The following is a 21,172-nucleotide window of genomic DNA, read 5'->3' as shown; positions in this document are numbered from 1 at the left end:
AATGTGAATGGATGGTGGGTTACTTTGATTGCATGTGTCCATAGGTTTTTTATAAATATCGTTAAATACTAAAATACATGTTTTTTGCCCCCGCTTGGCTACATTTGATACCAACTCTAAAGGTTTACTGCATATGTACAACTCTTTCACTTTTCACATCATTAAGTTGATCTTCAGAGCCAACAATATTTTTATTTAATTTCTGGTTTAATTTAAATTGTATCCATGCTTAGATCTAGAGTTTTGAAGTCGATATAGTTTTTTATTATGATGTTATAATGTCATTTAAACAATTATACCCGCATAAATTTATTTTTTTGAAAAATGTCAGATTTTATAAAATGGTTTAGCAGGATTATCAAAATTGGGTGGTTCAGTAGACTACTAAGGTCTAACACAAATTGCATCTAAGGTCTAACACAAATTGCATCATATTTTCAAACAACAATCAAATCAAACTCAAAACAAAACTAACATGTGTCAACCAACCAACATGGTCATGTTGCACTCAGTTATAACATTGAAAAGGCATAAACGACGTACTGTACTAGCATACAATTCAAGAATAACCAGATACGAAAAAATGCGGTGAAGAAGAATATTACACTAGTCCATATGGTCATGTTGCAGTCGGATAAAGAACAGGCCATACCAAAATAATGCATCTCATTCAAGCAACATACTTCAATGTTCTTTCGAACCTAAATTAACCATACATGCAAAGATAAAACTGTCATGAGGAGTCATTTAAAAATCCATTCACCTTTTTCTATTCTAGCTGAATAGCCTTTCATCATACACCACCATTCTCCCTTGCTCATTAGTAGAAGCATAACCAAGATCAAGTTTCTCGCTTATATCATGATCCCTATCTGTAGTAATCTTGCTCTTCTTTCCCATGGCAGCATCCTTATCCTCTAACCACCTTCTCTCCCTCTCCCTCTCCTTTTGTCTTTCCACACGTATCTTCTCTCTTTGTTCCCTCTCCCTTTGCCTTTCCACACGTATCTTTTCCGAAACAACGGGAACAGCAGCAGCCAGAGGAGCAACACCAATTCTCTCTGACATTCCTAATTGATCCTGGTTGAGACTTTCCCCCCTGAGTAACTCGACAGAGCTAAAGTTGCCTTGTAAGCATTCTTTATGCATAAGCATGAGTTTGGTAGCTACCTAAAGAATCATGAACAAGTTAACATTGCACGTTTGTGTTCAAAGGATAAAGGAGCATAAGTTTTAGAAGAGAAAAATCATGCATACCTCTTCAGTGATGCCATTAGTAGCAGCAACATCATGATTTATAGGACGAGAATACAGTTCGTTCCTGAGAATCCTTTCTAAGTAAGCCAAAGAAAGCGGCTCTTTTTTGAAATGAAAAAAGAAAATCAGTATCAGTATAGATAAATAAAAAGATAAAAGGAAAAGTAGTTAATTAAAGATTAATCAAAATTGTGTACTTATGGTTTGAGTGAACCAAAAGAGAATGTCATCAGCAAGTTCTTGAAGCATTAGGTGGGGGTTAGATTGACACAATTGATGAATGAAGACATTGCGCACCCACAAATTCTCCATAAGCAAACATATCCCTTGTCTAAACACTTGAGAAGCATCATCCACTTCAGACGAATTGGGCCGTATTAGATGGCGAGCTAGCCTCAAATTGGCTTCCTGGATGATCTCAACAGAGCTAAAATCACCTTGTAAACATTCACGGTACATAACCACTAGTTGTTCAGAAACCTACATACATACATATACATACATTACATTTACATAACCACTAGTTGTTCAGAAACCTATCTATCAAGATATATGATATCTATTCCATAAACCTACATACATACCTCTTCAAGGCTGTTATCAAGATCTATGATATCTATTCTATAAAGACGAAGTAGATGCTCGAGTTTCATCGTTGCAGAAGAAACAGAAGGCGGAACTTCGGATTGAATGAACCAATCAAACAGGCAGCGACGAAGTTGATTAAGGTCACGGTAAACAACATCACGATTCCGTCGAATCTGCCACCAAAAATTGATAACCAAAGAAATCCCTTCTCTGAATACTTTCATTGGCCCTCCATTCAGAACTCCTCTATGAACTACCATCTTCCAGGAATCACCCTTCCAATTCAAGAAAACCAATTCAATTCAGAAGAATATCATACATACTAATGAGACACATATATATATAATCGAATACCGATTGGAAAACAAAAAACATAAAACAAAGAAAACAAAAACAATATCTAACGATCCTACACTAGATTGTGCCAAAAAACCTACGAATCGATGATGATATTAGAAACCAAATAGGAGAAACTTACCGCGTTCAAACTCCAAACCCTAATCGATGATGATATTAGAAACTGTTGGGAAAAACCGGCATAGAGAAAATAAAAGAATGCAATCAACAACACAAAAATATAACGTGGAAACTCCAAACCGGAGAAAAAACCACGGTCGTTGTCAAAACCGACAACCAGAGAATAAACACTATGTGAAAATTGTTACAACACATAGACTACCCTCAACCTTCCCTTGGCCCCCAATACACTCACACTCTCCAAAGCAAATACCTAACTACATCTCTCAACCCTCTAATACAAGAGTACAAGAGAAAAACAAAAAGTCAGATATAAGTTTAAAGTGCTACTGACTGGAGCAATTATAAACAAAGAACTTAGGTCCATTATATAGCCTTGATTCCCCCATTGCTTCACCATTCTAAGCGATGTGGGACTTCTTCAATATAATTTCTTTGACCTTTTTTTTTTCTTCATTAGCAATGTGGGACTTACATTGCAATCAACCCCAACAATCTCCACCTTGATTGTAATTGTCTTCAATCTTCATTGTCTACACCGACAATCATTATCTATTGCTTCCATTGTCTATACCGACAATCATTGTCTTCACCGACAATCATAATTCTCATTGTCTATACCGACAAATTAAATTATCATACTCCACCATAAAAAGTACACTCCACTTGGAACTAAACCATCCCAAGAATTTTCTTCACTTGGAACCAAGCCATCCAAGAATTTCATCTCGAAACCTTGCTGAAAATTTATGGTGCAACTTCCATGTTGGCTTTCTCCGGAAGTTCATCAGCCATCGAGATAACCGCGTACCTTGCATCAATGTCAACCAATGCCCGCACGCTATCATTACACACCTTGCATCCATGTCAACCGATGCCCATGTGCCACTTGAACAACTTTAAACTGCTCTGAAACCACCTTCAGGCCATTGTTAGACTCCAACAATTCCAGTCTAGTTACATCACCTAGTAAACCTTGTTTCACTAGTCCAACTAAACTCATGTCACTAACAAGTACCCACCCGAAGATCCACAACTTAACCAAAACATGAGAATCACCACTAGTAACAAATGCATAACCAATAATAGTAGAGCTATCTAACAAGTATCTACCTATTATCTATGCATCAAAGTTCAAGAAAATATCTCGCATTGTGTTAAAAGAAATTCACCCATACCTTGAACCTTACAAGTTTTTCCGTTTCCAAGATGAACAACTCCACCTTCAACCAGCTCTAGGGGTTTCAAAGTACTCTTTCTTCAAAACACATGTGACCGGAGCATCCAAAGTCCATGATTTAAACTCCACCGATTCTCATAATAAGTTGTTGTTTCAGACGTAACCCGAGTATTATTACCACCGCCTCTCCAGGCTGATGTCGAGTATTATTACCACCGCCTCTCCAGGCTGATGTCGAGTATTATTACCACCGCCTCTCCAGGCTGACCTTGTGTAACCCGAATTGCATCACCACATCCTTGACTTAATATTCCACAAGCCAAACATGATTCTTCCATCAATTTTCTCTAGCCTAAACTTCACAGCGGAACTCCCTCCTCCTGAATCAAACCAAGAGCTCTGATACCAGTTGTTGGGAAAAACCGGCATAGAGAAAATAAAAGAATGCAATCAACAACACAAGAATATAACGTGGAAACTCCAAACCGGAGAAAAAACCACGGTCGTTGTCAAAACCGACAACCAGAGAATAAACACTATGTGAAAATTGTTACAACACATAGACTACCCTCAACCTTCCCTTGGCCCCCAATACACCCACACTCTCCAAAGCAAATACCTAACTACATCTCTCAACCCTCTAATACAAGAGTACAAGAGAAAAACAAAAAGTCAGATATAAGTTTAAAGTGCTACTGACTGGAGCAATTATAAACAAAGAACTTAGGTCCATTATATAGCCTTGATTCCCCCATTGCTTCACCATTCTAAGCGATGTGGGACTTCTTCAATATAATTTCTTTGACCTTTTTTTTTTCTTCATTAGCAATGTGGGACTTACATTGCAATCAACCCCAACAGAAACGAAATAGGAGAAACTTTTTTTTTTTTTGAATCATAAATAGGAGAAACTTACCGCGCAAGGAAGAGAAGAGAAAGAATAAACAGGTTGCACTTTTTCGATCAATTTAATAAAATTAAATTAAAAATTGTGACGTTTATATGATATTGATTTGGTAAGAATATGATATTGATTTTTTCCTTTTTGACCAAGATATTTATTTTTGAGAAATGTTATTTAAACACATATTTGGGACAAAAATACAACAGGGGTAATTATGTCATTTCTCTAATAAAAAGTATAAGTTGGTAAAGAAAAAATAATGATGGTGGAAGAGAGAAGGATATGAAATGACATAATTGTCCCAATGTGTTGTATTTTTGTCTCAAAAATGTGTCTAAATAATATTTCTCTATATTTTTTCCTAAATTGTCATCATTTTATTTTTTTTGGAATTATATAATTTATTTTAATAAGGAGAAGAACATCTAGAGACAAAGCAGACTTCATCCATCATTTATCTATATCTTTTTATTATATTAATAAAAAAAGAAAAAAGAAATATATATACTAGTCCCTAAAAATATGAGGCGAATGGACCGACCGTCAACACGGAAACGGTCCACGTATTAGCGCTACTCCTTACGTAAAGCAGTAAACAATGATGACTTCTTCAAGCTTAACAGTCCGAAATCAACAAATAATACAGATGTTGAATTAGACTCGACGCAGCTTGTTGAGAAACCAAAGCAACCCAGAGTCAATCAAAAGCAAGATCGAGGAATGGTCAATCAACCATTCTAGGAGATGGACGCCATAAGAAAACTTAATCAAGGTAATATACTCGTGAAAGGTGAACAACTTACACACACGTGTGGGGAGCAGAATACAAGCTTCGACAAGTTGCCGTGAAGGAGATAGAGAACTTCGAAAAAGCTAAGACCGAGATTGAGGCATATACTCGAATGGATGATGGGAAGAATAAGAATATACTAAGGTTATATAGTTATGTTCAACTCAGTGATAGGGTCCAACTAGTGCTCGAAAGAGCACAGTGTTCGTTGGCTGAATTCTTAGCAAAATGTTTTCATAATACTCAACTTTCCATCATGGGTCCAACCAAAGAATGGTTTATGGATCGTTTGAATCCGGAATTTGTGGCTAAACTTGGCAATCACGGTGCACCATCTGCCTTCTTCCTTAAAATAATAAGGTAATAAGTTAATTAGTTTTAATTGTGTCTTGAATATTTTGATTCTTTTGTTTTTTTATTTATATAAATCATATGTTGTGCACAGAGACATTGTTTACGGTGCAGAAAATTTCAGAAAAACAAGCTCACCCATGGATGTTTGGGACCGCAGAATGTTATGATTTTCGAAGACTTTAGAGCTAAGCTTGGCTGTAGGAAACTAGATTTGCAAAACCGCACCGGAGATTTCGTCGCACTTGCTGAACTTATTCATTGTTGCGCAACACATGGAGAACCCTGTGTTAATAATCATGGTGTACTTTCCGCGTCAGATAATCTTTCTTCAGATATGAGACATTCAGCAATGAATAAGTTCAGTATTCAATAAGCAAAGTTTGAACCAGTGACTGCATGTTTTTAATTAACAGCTCCAAAGGGTATTCAGAAACCACCATTGTTGAGCTTGCGACAACTCATAAATTGTACATATTATATAAATTATTGAGCTTGCGACAACTCACAAATTGTACAAATCCTTGTGATGTTGATTTCTTGTCTTGTTGTGGCGTTCGTCCAACCATGACTGGTGACTATATGATGATATGGATTTTTTTTTTTAAAAAAGTGTGTTTAGCTATTAAACAATTATTATCATCAATACTTTGTTAATTAAAAAAAAAAGAATTTAAATTTTAAAGAATGTAATTAGATTAGATTTATGGAAGAGAAGGATTGCATGAGATTTTTATTGGAATTCCACGACAGTATGAGACTGGCGAGAAGGCTCTTTGAGCTCGTTTACTTCTTTAATTAATATATCTCATTTTTGCATGTTAAAAAACAAATTTGTTCAACAAAAAAATTGACAATCTTCAATTATATTGCACTAGACCCTAGTACGTTGACTCTTTGAATCTGGATCATTTTAACATGGTTTACGAGGGAAACATGATTCAAGTGACTAACCGTGAACTCAATATAATGATGTTGAATGCTCAATTTGTTCTGATGATCAAATCAACTTAGTAACACAGTGTGGACACTTTTTCTGTTATGATTGTATTTACAAAGTTCTCATTGTTGATTGTTGGTTTCCCATGCCCATATTGTCGCAGTACGTTACACCCATTTCTTCAGGTAAGTCGCATCGCATGTCGATGAAATTATAAATGGTAAGCTTGAAAATATTTTCGTCTATGAAATGGTAAGCTGACTTGAATTATTCTTATATTTTTAAATATTTTTGAATAATTTCTTTTGCAGATATATGTTTAAAATATTATAAAAAGTTTTTCGCAAAAGAAAAAACTCAAAAATTAATTTCTAAATCTATATTTTAATTATTTTTATCTTATACTTTGAATGTTTTAAAAAATTCATATTAAATTGACAATCTCCGATTATCTTGCACTAGACCCTGGTACGTTGACTCTTTGCATCTCGATAATTTTAACCTGGTTTGTTTACGAGGGAAACATGATTCAAGTGATTAAATATAATGATGTTGAATGCTCGATTTGTTGTGATGATTAAATCAACTCAGTAACACAGTGTGGGCACTTTTTTGTTATGATTGTATTTACAAAGTTCTCATTGTTGGTCTCCCATGCCCACATTGCCGCAGTACGGTACACCCATTTCTTCAGGTAAGTCGCATCGCATGTCGATAAATTAGAATGGTAAGCTTGAAAATATGTTCGTCTGTGAATCGGTATGATGATTCGAAGAGGGTTGTAGTATTGTGTAATATGTATAAGGTCTTTGAAATCACTTAAAGGTGGATTGGTAGGATTAGGTCGTAACCCATTCATATGTGATGATGATACTATGACACTAGGAGAAGTGATATAGAGTTTCCTAAACTCGGACAAAAATATTCTGTTACTCCCCTGAAAGATTTGATCAGGGAAATAATTCTACCTCTTCATTCAACCGTTTTAATAGTAGACATCGTTGTTCGCAATATTTGAAATTATATATTCCAAAAGGAATGTACATCGCAGAAGATACGATCGAGGATATTGTCGTGGAACCAGAATACGAGGACGAATATGATATGACAGATGCAAAAGACACAGTCGAGGAGCTTATTGTCGTGGAACCAGAATATAAGGACGAATATGATATGATGGTTGCATATGGCAATTTCGCAGGACAAGTATTCCAAAGGCAATATAGGTCCCTTGCACTGCTAAAAGCTACTCACGACTTAATGCTGCAAACTGATCGTGCATTGAATGTCCCGTTTGAAGATCCCGGTGAAGAGGCTGAAAAAGATGCAATCTTCTAGTGTTAATTATAAATGTAGTGTTGATATTTTTAACTTAAGAATGACTACCTCTAACCTCTTGTAGATAATGGTTGTGTATGTGCTTTTCCTTTGTATTGTTGTTTAAATGTTTAAACAATTATGTCTGTGAACTAACTTCCTTGTTACTTTTGGGTGAAGTGGGCTTCGGAAACAACCCCGTTCCTGACGTTTCATGGGCCCTAGATCGACCAAACATAAGAAAAAAAACTTCTTCCATTTAATATATTAGCATTAATCCTTCTTATATATAATAATTATAATATGCAATTAGGTTTTTTCACTATCTATTTTATTAAATAAAATTATAAAAGAGAAATGTGTTTACCATGAGAATCAAACACGGGATCACTTGCTGTGAATAAAGGTTTTCAACCACTATGACATGTAAACCAATTGTGTTTAAAGTTACGTCCTCAAGGTGTTAACCATATCGAAACTTTACAATTTCGAATAAATTTTGGGGAATTAATTTGTTCATACTCAAATAGAAAAATTTCATATGTCAATTAAGCACCATGAAATGAATTTTAATTAACTTGATTTTATTTTTTTTATATCGGAATTATGTATTTAGTATACGTATATGAGAATAAAAAAAATAAAATGGGAATTCTTAGTTGTTAGAATTATTATAGTTTTTTTTACATGAAATTAGACATTAATGATTTCAAAAAATAAGTCTATGTAGGTTTATTTTTTTATCAACCACTACGAAACAAACACAAATCCTAAAAAAACACATATCTATAAAAGGTTGCATGGAAATATCACACCAACAAGACCATGAAAATGTTCTCAGATTGAGTTTTGAGAATTGGTGATGTAAGTATTGGCGACATAGATGATGTTGACATTAACCTGCGTATTCCAAATGATATTATGATACCAAGTTCAGGTGATCCTATTGCCTCGATCGTTACTGCATATATCAATTTTATAATTGATAAATTAGAAACTTTGGTGGTAATCGATTTTAATATATTAGTAATAGATGTTTTATCACAAAAGTTTTCATTTTGGTGAGTGGTAGTAGGCATGAATATATCCTGACTTAGTGGAGCACCATATAACATTGTAATATTGTATATACCAGCTGACTTGAATTAAAGAGTTTTTTTTTTTATTAAAAAAACATATATAAAACTGTGAGAAATGTTATATTTGAACAAGTTATTATGGCACTTGTAATCCTCTAAATGAAAATGTTAATAGGACCAAATCAAAACGAAGCAAGAGTGTAACGTAAGAAGAGATCATGTATTGAAGAAAATAATAATAATGTAATTAAGGACATGATCAAATCAAATAATAATAATGTAATAAGGTAACAAACTAACAATTAATATTGATGAGTTGGTAAGATTGAGTGGGAATTAAGAAATAGATTTGTGAAAGAAATGAACGGAGTGGCTTGCATTTCGCAAACACCAACTCAATGTATGTAATAAATATGATAATTAACAAAAACAGCAAAAGTCTATAATTGTTAAGAAGTTGTACACCAACCTTATCTGGCTTTGCCATTTTGACCAAACTATCTCATTCATATCATTTAATCAGATTTATTCGGATATCATATATTTGTGTTTTTTGTCTTTGCTTTTTCCAAACCCCTACCTACATTCTTGTTTCATAGGTACCATTTCATCTCTCCTAATTAAGATTCTATTCTATCATTTTTCATCATGTACAAACTATTCTTACCTTTCTTGTTTGCTTAATTCATCTGCATTTAATCATTACCTTTCTTGTTTTTTAAGGTATAATAGGTGCACATGAAACCTCAATTGTGGGGATTTGATCTATGCTAGTGCTTGATTTTCTTCTGCCTTAAAGGCTGTGTTTGATCATTCGAGTTATCTTGCAATATTCAATTAATCATGTGTGACCTTATGTCCGCGCCAGCACCAATCAAAATTGGTCAGTCTAATTCAATTCTTTAATTTCATATTTCACTGCTTTCGGTTTTAATTTTTACCGGAATATTTATGTTATATTCACGCACTATTAGTATATGATGATATAATTGTGCGTGAATTATATGTATTCTACGGAGTATATGGTTAGATTTTGTACCATCCAAAATATGAAATGATACAAAATCAGAAATATGAATGTTTACCAAAACTTTGGATTAGTAAATTTTGTTGGTGATCTAAACACAGGTCATGAAATGGAACATTCTGAAGATGAAAAGAAGAAAAGGGTTGGGTCTATAAAGAAGGTGGCAAAGAGTGCCTCAACCAAGTTCAAGCATTCCTTCGCCAAGAGGGGGAGGAAGCACAGCAGGGTTGTATCTATCGCTATCCAGGATGATTTTGATGCTGAAGAGTTACTGGCAGTTGACGCTTTTCGCCAAACACTTATCTTGGACGAGCTATTACCCGCAAAACATGATGATCCTCATATGATGCTAAGGTAACACTTGTCGCCTAGTGTAATTTTGAGTCATATATATGATGCTAAGGTTACACAGTTTTTGATATCAACCGTTCTCAAGCTACAAAAAAACAAAAGCAGCTTAAAATGATCTCAACAGTTAATTTGATATTAGACGATTGTAATCTAAAACTCGCACCAAATCCTTTTTTTAGTGATAGCATGCATGAGTAGTTTTATTTTATGCCTTGAGATTTGATTCCAATGCTCTAATGGACCTATAATTTTACTGTACCATGTTTTAGATTTTTAAGGGCAAGAAAGTATGACATAGAGAAAACAAAACAAATGTGGTCAGATATGCTTAAGTGGAGGAGTGAATTTGGTGCTGACACTATCATGGAGGTATATTCAAGTGGAAAAAAAAAATCATGTTCATATCATATACTTCTGCATAACTTTATTTATTTATGTATTCTTATCGTAAATTGTTTTCTGTTATAAGGATTTTGAATTCGAGGAAAAAGATGAAGTTCTAAAATACTATCCACAAGGGCATCATGGAGTTGATAAGGATGGTAGACCTGTTTACATTGAAAGGTTGGGTCAGGTTGATTGTAACAAGTTGCTGCAAGTAACATCGGTGGATCGTTATCTCAAGTACCATGTAAGAGAGTTCGAGAGGACTTTTACTGAGAAGTTGCCTGCATGTTCAATTGCCGCAAAGAAGCACATTGACCAAAGCACAACTATCTTGGATGTGCAAGGAGTGGTGTGTACAAAATTCTAATTCTAAGACTATTTTATAATTATGGATATCATATCAATTGTTATGATTTTTCATATTGAAATAAGATTCTCACAATTGCTAAATGATGATTCTTTGTGCTCAGGGTCTTAAAAGTATGAACAAAGCTGCAAGGGATCTCCTCCAGAAGCTTCAGAAGATCGATGGTGACAACTATCCTGAGGTATACTGCTTTATCTATTCTACCATATGCATGGTCAATGTTGTTAAAATATTGCAAAAAACCGTGGTTTGTTCAAATTCTGCTACACAGCAGTGCTATACACAGTTGTATCCGCTATTTGACAACATTTTGTACTAAATAGCCTATTACGAAACAATAGTATTTTGTTCATATTCTGCTATGCTATAGCACTGCTAGTATTTAATAACAAAGGCATGAATGGACTTGTAAATTGACCCTAATGGAACTTTTCTTTCCACGCAGTCCCTCAACCGTATGTTCATCATCAATGCTGGTTCTGGATTTAGGCTCTTGTGGAACACTGTTAAGTCATTCCTAGATCCCAAGACCACCTCCAAAATCCATGTAAGCATTTTTAGGCTACTTATAAATTTGTACCTATGGTCCATTTTTTGTTAACTTGTTAAGCAAGGAACTGAACATATTAATTGAACTATTGACCAGGTCCTAGGTAACAAGTACCAGAGCAAGTTGCTTGAAATCATTGATGCCAGGTTAAATTTATCTACTTTCTCATTATAGACATTTAGGTTTTAAATCATGCCGTGACATAATTTATGACAATGAGTAACACCTTAAATTGTTTATGTAAATTTACCAGTGAACTTCCAGATTTCTTGGGTGGTACTTGTACTTGTGCAGATAAAGGTGGATGCATGCTATCTGACAAGGGTCCATGGAATGATCCAGAGATCTTGAAGGTAGTTTTGCTGCAAAAATGATGAATTTTATTTGTGACATAAAGATTAGTAGCAAAGTAAAACGATAAAGTAACGATTTTCTTTGGATGAATTAGATGGCTCAAAATGGTTTTGGCAAATGCTCGAGATTGCCCTTATCCGCACAGATTGAGGAGAAAACAATCCAACAAGTTGAAACTGTATATCAGAAGGAATACAAAGATCCATTTCCAGAGTCATTCGATGTTCATTGCTTACCCCATGATGAACCTAAATCCTATGCTGTAAGTTTTAGGAAACTACATTCCTAGTTTGTTTATCTTAGACCAAGTTTCAAGCATAGTTAGACCAAATTTCATGACTTGATGAAAACTAAACTAAAATTCTAATCCCATTGTACCTTTTTCTTAATATTGTGTGTTGCAGGTTGCAAAGAAATGTGATGTTTATCAGTATGATTCCTATGATGTTCCAGTACATGACAAAACAGTGGATTCATCATGGAAGAAAACAATACAACATGACAAATATGCACTTTCTAAAGGTATTATACCTTTTGAGTTTCTGTCAAATAAACAGCTAAACAGCTTAATTAAGCGCTTATAGTATATGTGTTTATCAAACTATCAAACTGTTTTTATATAAATTATAAGCTGTTTTCATAAGTTATCCTTTAGAGTATATAAAAATAGCTGAAAACAGCTTATAAACATTATTTTCATAAGCTCTTCCAATGAGTCCCAAATAAGTCAACTCAAACATACCCTTCATACATTATTCTTCCCATTTATATGTGTTGAAATTGATGTATCTAATAAAAGTCAAATAAAAATCTAGATAATTCTACTTCTAAAAGCATCATTAGACACATACCAATAAGTAAACTCGTGTGCAATTGTATTTAAGCTTTTAAGATCGATATAAAGTCAATAATGTTCAAACTTCACCATACTACATTTCTCCTCCTAAAATAAATTACTTACTAATGTGTTGCCTCTTGTCGGATGTTACATATTAGTACTCGACCGCTAGTTCTCATACTGTATTATAATATGAACTATTTTTTCTATTATTAAAAAAATTCCTTAATGTGCAGATTGTTTCCCCAACAATGATGGAAAGATTTCTGGTGGTGGGATTAGCAAACAATTTGTTGGTGGAATAATGGCCCTTTTGATGGGAATTGTGACCATGATTCGGATGACAAGGAGCGTGCCAAAGAAAATCACAGAAGCAGCACTTTATGGTGGCAACTCAGTGTACTATGATGGGCCCATGATGAAAACAACACCTGCTGCAGTTTCAAACAATGAGTATATGGCTATGATGAAACGCATGGCTGAACTTGAAGAGAAAGTTACTGTTCTCAGTGTTAGGCCTATCATGCCTCCAGAAAAAGAGGAATTGCTTAATAATGCTCTCTCTAGGGTCAGTACTCTTGAACAAGAGTTGGGTGCAACCAAAAAGGTACGTACTGCTTCTTTATTTTATTGTAAACTGAAAAGTATCTCATCTTCAGAACTGCAAAAACTAATCATTCGAGTTAGTTGACATACATTTAAAAAGATTATGTTTTTTCATACACATTGGTCAGAGATAGAATCACTGATTAAATGGTTAAAAGACTGTCCGAAATGAGAAATCTCGTATAGCCTGTGTCACACCATGTTTGTGAAATCGGTCACTTTAGTCTCTATTATGAATATGCTAGGACTTTAGTAGCTATATTTATTACTTCACATGTGTCACACCATGTTTGTGAAATCGGTCACACCTGTGAGGTCTCAAAAATCTTTTCTTCTATCACTTCACCTGTGTCACACCATGTTTGTGAAATCGATCAATTTAGTCTGTGTTATGAATATGCTAGGACTTTAGTAGCTATATTCTCATTACTTTTATATACTTTAGGCACTAGATGATGCTCTTGCTCGCCAAGTAGGACTCCAAGCTCAGATTGACAAGAAGAAAAAGAAGAAGTTGGTAAGTTATATCTGCTTTGTATCTTCATAAGGTTATAGTATAGAGTATGTATAAACTTGACTTTATTGGGTTTGTGTGATTATTACAGTTCCGCTTGCACTGGTAAAGGGACAATTGTGTTTGTTTTGTGGCCTCCAAAAAACAATAGTTGTAAAGTTGGAGGGTTTCTATATATTCAGCCCGGTCGAATGAATGCCTCCAGCAGCATTCTTCTAAGTTATTCATCTAGCATTATATAATTATTATTATTATTATACCATTAATATTAATAAAGTTTGCCATCTTTTGACAATTGTGTACATGTTATATTATTGAGTCTCAAACCCATTGATAGTGACATTTGGTTTTGAATATCATTGTAATTGTAACCCCTTTGCCTATGCGCAATCGATCATGATATAACAGTTTTCCCTAGTATATCCCTAGTATTTTATTCACTCATTCATAGTCTTTAGGAAGCCGATGGATATTTCACACCAATAATATGATTACAGTATTAACCGGCCGACGCATTAAATAAACTGTCATTTAAAATTTGTACACACAAATTAAAAAATGAAATAATGTTTTAAAAGAAATACACTTTTACAAAATTAACTTAGCAACAAATAATAAGAAACAAAGAGTAATTACTAGTGTATTTTTCTAATCTATGACTAAGTAAATTTTTCAATATATCTAAAAGTGATTTTTTTTTTTCTTATATTAAAGAATAGAAAAAGTATATTTGTTTTTATTTACTAATAAAAAAAATATAGTTAAAACAAAATATCTAAATCTAAATAGTGCATATAATCTAATTATTCTTATCATTGTTTTGAGAAGAAGGTTGTAGATAGAGAGGACCAAAAAAAATGACATAGCCTAGCCTCCAAGATATTCCTTTTGACCACCTCTGCAAATAGATCGTATTAAAGATATTTGCTTTTTTCTTTCAAAAAAAAATAATATTTGCTTAATACTATTTCCTACCAACTCCTCTCCTGTGTTTGATTTCGGTGCCTCAAAAGCTCTGCTGGATTAGACAGACACACAATTTAAAACATACTTTTTCACCTTTGTACGCATGTCATGTGCATTACAACAACGCGTGCTTGTAAACCAAAAAAAAAAAACAACTAACATACATGAATAAACAAACGATAGAACAATGTATTACTTTTGCAGAAAGAAAGCACTTCAACAAAAACCAGGACAAGATAGATAAGCAGGAAACCGTGTGAAACTAAAGCTTTTCAACCAAGGAAAACAAACCAGATACAATGATAAACAAAGGTTTCCACAACCAAAAACTGAAAGAGCTTGTGTTTAACAAGCTAGCAAAGCTATTCTGGATTATACACACATGTGAAGTAATTGTCCGTTTAGTTTTACTCATACAACACTGGAAAACAGTGGATAGAGTACAACAAGGGTACAACATTTCGAAAGTACAAGTACAAACTGTGGTCTCAGAAACATCCTCCTCTGTGGAGTATCTTTCAATCAGTCGTATACCCCTCTACCAGCAAAACTTCTTTTTCTGATTGAAACACAGCAAATGAAGGAAACAGAAATATCAGAAATTTGAAAAAATGTCCCATTTATAATAAGGTTTTAGCTTTGATAAGAAAAGATATAGATGCCAACATACCCGGAACCTGGCTTCTTCTTGGCGGTCAATGTAAGCCAGCAGCTCTTCTTGCCTCATTAACGCTTCGTAGAGAGCCTATGCATGATCCAGAAAAATCAAATATTTAGGACCTAACTTAGGTAAGGAAGCAATGAGACAGTGTATTTTTCAAATCATCACACTATAGAAACCCATTTTTGAAATGCAAAAACCAATACCACAGTTCCAAGCACACAATAATTTGCTACACTACACTGAATGCTACATGCAATCAGCAAGAAGCTAAACATGTTTTACATTTTAAATTTAAAGATAAGAATACAAGAAAAAACGATGTATCTCAATGGTTTAGACCTGTACTCTGCTATTATAAAATTAATTCCCAGGACTGCACTTTTTTTGTGGTAAAACAAAAATACAGAATCCTACCTTTTTAGTAGCAATTAACTCTGCTTCCAAAGCATCCACCCGGCAGACAGCAGCATTCAACAATTCCTCCTTCTCGTAAGGCATTTCAGATGGCTTAGATTGGAGTGTGTCAACCTTCTCTTCAAGCTCACCTAACCTCTTCAGCATTGAGGGAAGGAGAATTTCCTCTGATTGTGCTTGGCTTGTTGAAGGACGACCTTCCATGTTTGCTGCCTCAACAGTTGGTTTTGAAGTTCTCTGATCATCATTAGATGATATTGCAGGAAGTTTGTTGGTCACACGATAAGCAAATTGACGGAAAAGAGCAAATAACGTCAAGAAGAAAGCAGCCAGTGCTACCCAAATCCGAGCTTTAAATCCTTCTGGAGTATTTTTTTTGTCAGGAAGAGGACGTGCTCCTGTAACTTTTGCTGCAGAAAGTTACATTAAATAATTAAAATCAAGAAACCAAGCAACACCATCAAGCACTAGCTCTCCTAAAAGCTAGAACTCATAAATACTAACCCAGGAATGGTTTAAATCTCTAACAGACCCCTGGCCGAAATTTTTACGTGCAAATGAAATCTGGGTGCTTAGTTGTCAATCTTGGCTAACGGTGTGGAATGATCGGCCCCGAAAAAGCTATTGCCCAGTATAAATGATCTATACCACAACCATGAATGCTAAACCTAAGACATAGTGGCATAGTCTAGACACAATCATAAAGCCTATCAAAATATCATACTGGTAGAACTATTTGTGCAATTGGGTGAAACGTGAAAGTTTAGTGAACAAGCAAAATAAGAAGAAACATCAAAAGAGTGCATCAATAAATGCCAAGACGACACCAACCTTTTAATGTATGAGACCTCTGTAGAGATGCTTGCCTCTTCCATTCAGCATCAACAGGTTTGTCTACCATTGGAACATAGTCATCATACCCAGACATGTTATTGGCATAGGTTGTCTTTCCTACTATCTTAGCCTGACAAAGAACACAATGTGAACGAGTATTATAATGGAAACAAAACAGGGAAAATTCTCTGAACAGGTTTCTTAATGTTATACTTTGATTATCGTCATCGTCACAATATCTTCAAATATTGTGGACTGCAACAAACAACCACAACAACCAAAGCCTTTTTCCACATTATGGAGTCAGCTATGTAGATCACACGACACCACAACATCCTGTCAGATTAGTTATTAATATATTTAAAGTAAATAGTCAGTTTGTATAATAGGTCAAGACTCACTTCCTCACGAACAGGGGTCAGTCTAAGGTGCGAATAGTTCTTCATTGCTTTTGGAGAACCTATATCTTCAGCTTCTGACCCTGATTCAGCAGTAGATGTATCACTACCCTTTACCTGTTAGGTGAGAGTGATATACATGATAAATAGACCGTTGAGAAGAATGTGTGAAGCACCAAATTGGCTCCACTTGGTTAAGGCAACAATTAGAAATGCAAAGAGTTACCATTGGGTATCGTGGCTTTGCATACGCAATAACCTTGCCTTCACTGTTGAGAACCTTTACCACTTGCCTAGCCCGCCGGGGTTCACCATTGAGAACCATCTACAAAACGTGCAAACACAATAAACTGTCAGCCTATTACAAGTCAGACTGCTATAGTATAACATCTGTCAAAATCTATCAAAAAGATAAACCAAGAATAGCATATAACCTTCAATATTTCAGGATTTTTCCATGGCCCTTTATCAGATCTAAGGCAACCTCCCTCATCTGCACAAGAGCAGGTACCTCCGAGAAATTCTGGCAACTCACTTTATTAAGAGTACAATGTGTTAGGCTTGTTAAAGAATGCATTTGTCAATAGAAAGGAAAAATATCACGGAGCAATTATGTACCTGGCATCAATTACTTCAAGTAATTTGCTTTGATACTTGTTTCCAAGAACCTAAGTAATGTTTCCAACCAAGCATCAAGCAATGTCAGCAATTCATACTATCATTAAACAGAGTTTTAAACAGCTCCAAGAAGACATATAACATACATGGATCTTTGAAGTTGTTTTGGGATCAAGAAAAGACTTGACAGTGCTCCACAACAGTCTAAATCCAGGGCCGGCATTTATAATAAACATTTGGCAGAGTGTCTGTATCAGAACAAAAGAACCAGTAATCACTACAAACATAGTACATCACCTTTGGAATTTCCAATAACTGGTTAAATAACATTACAAAACAATAGCAAAAGCAATATACAGAAAGCGATATTGCACCTCAGGGTAGTTGTCACCGTCGACCTTCTGCAATCGCATAACGAGTTCCCGGGCTGACTTTGTAAAATTCTTAAGGCCCTGATAATTGAATCATAAAATAAAAATGGTTTAAATGATTTAGAACTTCAGTTTACAGTTAATGCAAATAGAAATAACTACTGGAAACATACCACTCCTTGAACATCTAAGATTGTGGTGCTTGAATCTATGTGCTTCTTTGCAGCAATAGTGCAAGCAGGAAACTTTATTGCAAAAGATTTCTCAAACTCTTGCACATGGTACTTTACATATCTATCCATAGTTGTAACTTGCATAAGTTTGTTGGGATCAACTTTACCAAGCCTTTCAATATACACAGGCCTTCCCTCCTTATCTACACCATGATGGCCATGTGGATAATATTTCACAACTTCATCCAACTCTTCGAACTCAAAATCCTGATGCAAAAAATTAAATATTTAGGTAAGGCCAATCAATCACCTGAGGGTGTGTTCAAATCTAGGGCTTTGCATGGGAAGACTTTAGAGGGCTAAGTCTATATTTTGATATATATTGGAGAAAAAATTCGACATAACAACATCGTAGATGATCGCATAACATTTCAACCGCACTAAATTTATTTTTAGAAAAATATGTAGGAATATCTTCCTTAATTTAGAAACTTAAAATAAGCTCTCTCCTCCTCTCCAAAATCATCAATCCAAACAAACCCTAAAGGTATAGTATAGCATATCTTGTTCCCTACAGAAATGGAAGACAAACGAAATGAAAACCCCAAATTGTAAGTGCATTTTACCTGCATAATTGTGTCAGCACCAAACTCCTTCCTCCATTGTAGCATATCAGCCCACATATGTTTTGCTTTTTCAATATCAAATTTCCTTGCTTTCAAAAATCTATAAATAAAATATAACAAAAATCAAGTAAATACTAAAATTTTAAAGATGATTAATCCAAATTAGTCCAAATATCTATCATACAAAAGTTAACCTTAACATCATATGGTAATCATCAAAAGCTTGAGGAAGCAACTCATCCATGATCAAAGATTGACGAAAAGCATCGACAGCTTGAAGCTCTTCAACATCTCTAACATCCTCAATTGAAACAGAGCTAACACGTCCATCACTCTTTCTCCTACCACTCTTCTTTCTAAGAGAATGTTTGAATTTTGTAGAAGCACTTAATGCTTTCTTTTTTAGAGATCCAATTCTAGTTCTCCTTTCATCTTCTGAATTCTCAAAATCAGATCTTCTCTCACGTTTCTCATCACTTCCCGAAAACCCCTCAAAACCTGTTAAATTTCACAATTCAAATCATCAATTACATAAATTCAACAGAATCTTGTGTGTTTATGAGTGTGTAGTGTAGTGCATGTGTAAGAAGCATCGAATTGAAAACTGAAAATTGAAAAATGAAAATGAAAAATTGAGACTAACAAGGTCTGGCGAAACGATCCAGGGGTCCGGACATTGTTGAAATCGAAGATCAAATTGAGAAACAAAAACGAATAAACAAATTGAGAAACCCTAATTTGGAGAGAGTTGAAATTGAAATGAAATGAGAGAGAGAGATTCTTGTTGTTGTTGAAGAGAGGAACAAAGTAAGAATAAGAAGAGAATTTATTATTTAAAGAGTAAAAAAAAAAAAAGAATAATGTAATATAAAAAAGGAAAATGGATGATTAACGTCGGAGACAGCTAAAGACAGAGGGCGCGTGGTGATTAATGTTTCTTAATTTGTTTCCCAATAATGTGTTGTTGATTGACGCTGCTGAATGAAGCTGATGAAAGGGGTAAAGAGAGTGGGACCCACTGGCACTAGATATGATTCATAGGATTCTTATCATAGGGCTCAGAGAGAGAAGACCTAAATGATGATTCAGTACTTTATTTATTGGACAATTGTTCATTCCCTTGCCCTTGGGAGGGACGTTTTGTCAAACACTGCAGCAGCTTTTTACTAACGTGTCCATATCTTTTTTACTGCGCCTCCTATTTCAGAATCATACCTTGGATTTTTTTTTAATTGTTAAACAGCATTTCAGGCTATAATTAAACATACCGATAAAATTGTAATAGAAAGAAAGTTGGAATTATTTGATGTCAGAATTGTCCTATAAATTATATCAAATTGATAATAAAAGAAAAAATAAATAAACATACCGATAAAAATAATGTTTATCTTAAAAAATGTGTATTTATATTCTAAAAACTTGCATATTTAATCTTTTAAAAATATAAAAGTTATTTTTTAATGTTAATTTTACCTTTAATATTTAGTATATTTTATTTTTAATAGTTCGTAGTTCCTTCTTTTGTATTTTGTGGATTCTTTAGCTCTTTTTTATTTTTTGTTTTATAACTCTTTCGTTCATAGGGGAAAGAGGTTCTATTAGTCCAGAGTTCGGTCGCGAGGTAAGTAAAGCTTGATCAAGAAATTGTTTCACTTAGAAATCGAATTCGGATTTTTCCAAAATCTATCCTTTTTGATGAAGCTCATTAACCACTTGAGCCAAATGACTTAGTTCTTTTAACTCCTTTTGGTATATCTTATGTTAAAGGAGCTACCATTGATTTTTAATATATTTAGCTTCTTAAAAAAAATATAAATAATTGAGTTTTTTCAACAAAAATTAAAAATAAATAAACAATTGAGTTTTTAAGTTTACTTATATATCTGGCTTATATTATAAATAGATGTACATCAATTATGTATTTAATATAAAAAATAAGTTGTTTCTTAAATTATCTTTATCAAGAGTATTGATGTTGTAAATGGTAAATGGAAGATGATTACGGTGGACTCTAAAAATAGGTACTCTCTTTGGTCTAAAGAGAGTAATGAAGGATTTTTTTTTTTTTTTCATGACTAGGCTTCTTTTGATGACTTTACGAATATCATAGACATAGTAGTAGTATTTTATTAAAGGAATAAAAAAATACTTCAATTATTACATAGAAAATTGTATTTATTATTAGGGCGCGTATTAAAATATGGGTCTTGCTAACGAGTGTTCGGGCCATT

The 21,172-nt window shown here is 34.2% G+C and overlaps 3 protein-coding genes across 3 annotated transcripts; 1 reads left to right on the top strand and 2 right to left on the bottom strand.

Moving 5' to 3' along the window:
• Window positions 1-478: 478 nt before the first annotated feature.
• On the bottom strand, window positions 479-2,455 carry LOC123899205. Its single transcript, XM_045950279.1, has 5 exons — window positions 2,324-2,455; window positions 1,842-2,120; window positions 1,455-1,737; window positions 1,258-1,358; window positions 479-1,170 (listed from the first exon to the last, which is right to left on the bottom strand). The coding sequence occupies exons 2-5, from the start codon at window positions 2,103-2,105 to the stop codon at window positions 775-777; spliced, it is 1,044 nt and encodes a 347-aa protein (XP_045806235.1). The 5' UTR covers window positions 2,106-2,120; window positions 2,324-2,455; the 3' UTR covers window positions 479-774.
• Window positions 2,456-9,291: 6,836 nt separating this feature from the next.
• LOC123899204 (phosphatidylinositol/phosphatidylcholine transfer protein SFH3-like) lies at window positions 9,292-14,297 on the top strand. The gene is made up of 14 exons (XM_045950278.1): window positions 9,292-9,482; window positions 9,607-9,766; window positions 10,012-10,264; window positions 10,531-10,630; window positions 10,731-10,997; window positions 11,119-11,196; window positions 11,461-11,562; window positions 11,662-11,711; window positions 11,819-11,918; window positions 12,014-12,181; window positions 12,324-12,441; window positions 12,994-13,364; window positions 13,809-13,880; window positions 13,969-14,297. Exons 2-14 carry the CDS (start codon window positions 9,727-9,729, stop codon window positions 13,984-13,986), a joined length of 1,737 nt encoding a protein of 578 aa, XP_045806234.1. The 5' UTR covers window positions 9,292-9,482; window positions 9,607-9,726; the 3' UTR covers window positions 13,987-14,297.
• A 761-nt stretch (window positions 14,298-15,058) lies between these two features.
• On the bottom strand, window positions 15,059-19,958 carry LOC123899203 (phosphatidylinositol/phosphatidylcholine transfer protein SFH6-like). Its single transcript, XM_045950277.1, has 14 exons — window positions 19,585-19,958; window positions 19,136-19,439; window positions 18,942-19,041; window positions 18,316-18,582; window positions 18,146-18,223; window positions 17,918-18,019; window positions 17,772-17,821; window positions 17,588-17,687; window positions 17,380-17,478; window positions 17,157-17,270; window positions 16,753-16,885; window positions 15,922-16,331; window positions 15,514-15,588; window positions 15,059-15,402 (listed from the first exon to the last, which is right to left on the bottom strand). Exons 1-14 carry the CDS (start codon window positions 19,616-19,618, stop codon window positions 15,382-15,384), a joined length of 1,887 nt encoding a protein of 628 aa, XP_045806233.1. The 5' UTR covers window positions 19,619-19,958; the 3' UTR covers window positions 15,059-15,381.
• Window positions 19,959-21,172: the final 1,214 nt, after the last annotated feature.

The sequence above is a fragment of the Trifolium pratense genome, linkage group LG7 (genome assembly GCF_020283565.1).
Source record: "Trifolium pratense cultivar HEN17-A07 linkage group LG7, ARS_RC_1.1, whole genome shotgun sequence".
Classification (NCBI taxonomy): Eukaryota; Viridiplantae; Streptophyta; class Magnoliopsida; order Fabales; family Fabaceae; genus Trifolium; species Trifolium pratense.
The sequence above is the reverse complement of the archived record's forward strand: the minus strand, read 5'-3'. Positions and strand labels throughout refer to the sequence as shown.

Excerpts from the sequence above, each read along its gene's own strand:
- LOC123899205 (XM_045950279.1), bottom strand. The coding sequence starts at position 2,105 with ATGGTAGTTCATAGAGGAGTTCTGAATGGAGGGCCAATGAAAGTATTC. Across the intron at positions 1,359-1,454 it reads TTGGTTCACTCAAACCATAA|AGCCGCTTTCTTTGGCTTAC; the intron begins GTACACAATTTT and ends ATTTCAAAAAAG. Across the intron at positions 1,171-1,257 it reads CTAATGGCATCACTGAAGAG|GTAGCTACCAAACTCATGCT; the intron begins GTATGCATGATT and ends ATGATTCTTTAG.
- LOC123899204 (XM_045950278.1), top strand. The coding sequence starts at position 9,727 with ATGTGTGACCTTATGTCCGCGCCAGCACCAATCAAAATTG. Across the intron at positions 9,767-10,011 it reads GCCAGCACCAATCAAAATTG|GTCATGAAATGGAACATTCT; the intron begins GTCAGTCTAATT and ends ATCTAAACACAG. Across the intron at positions 10,631-10,730 it reads GTGCTGACACTATCATGGAG|GATTTTGAATTCGAGGAAAA; the intron begins GTATATTCAAGT and ends TTCTGTTATAAG.
- LOC123899203 (XM_045950277.1), bottom strand. The coding sequence starts at position 19,618 with ATGTCCGGACCCCTGGATCGTTTCGCCAGACCTT. Across the intron at positions 19,042-19,135 it reads GATTACCATATGATGTTAAG|ATTTTTGAAAGCAAGGAAAT; the intron begins GTTAACTTTTGT and ends TTTTATTTATAG. Across the intron at positions 18,224-18,315 it reads TCTTAGATGTTCAAGGAGTG|GGCCTTAAGAATTTTACAAA; the intron begins GTATGTTTCCAG and ends TTCAATTATCAG.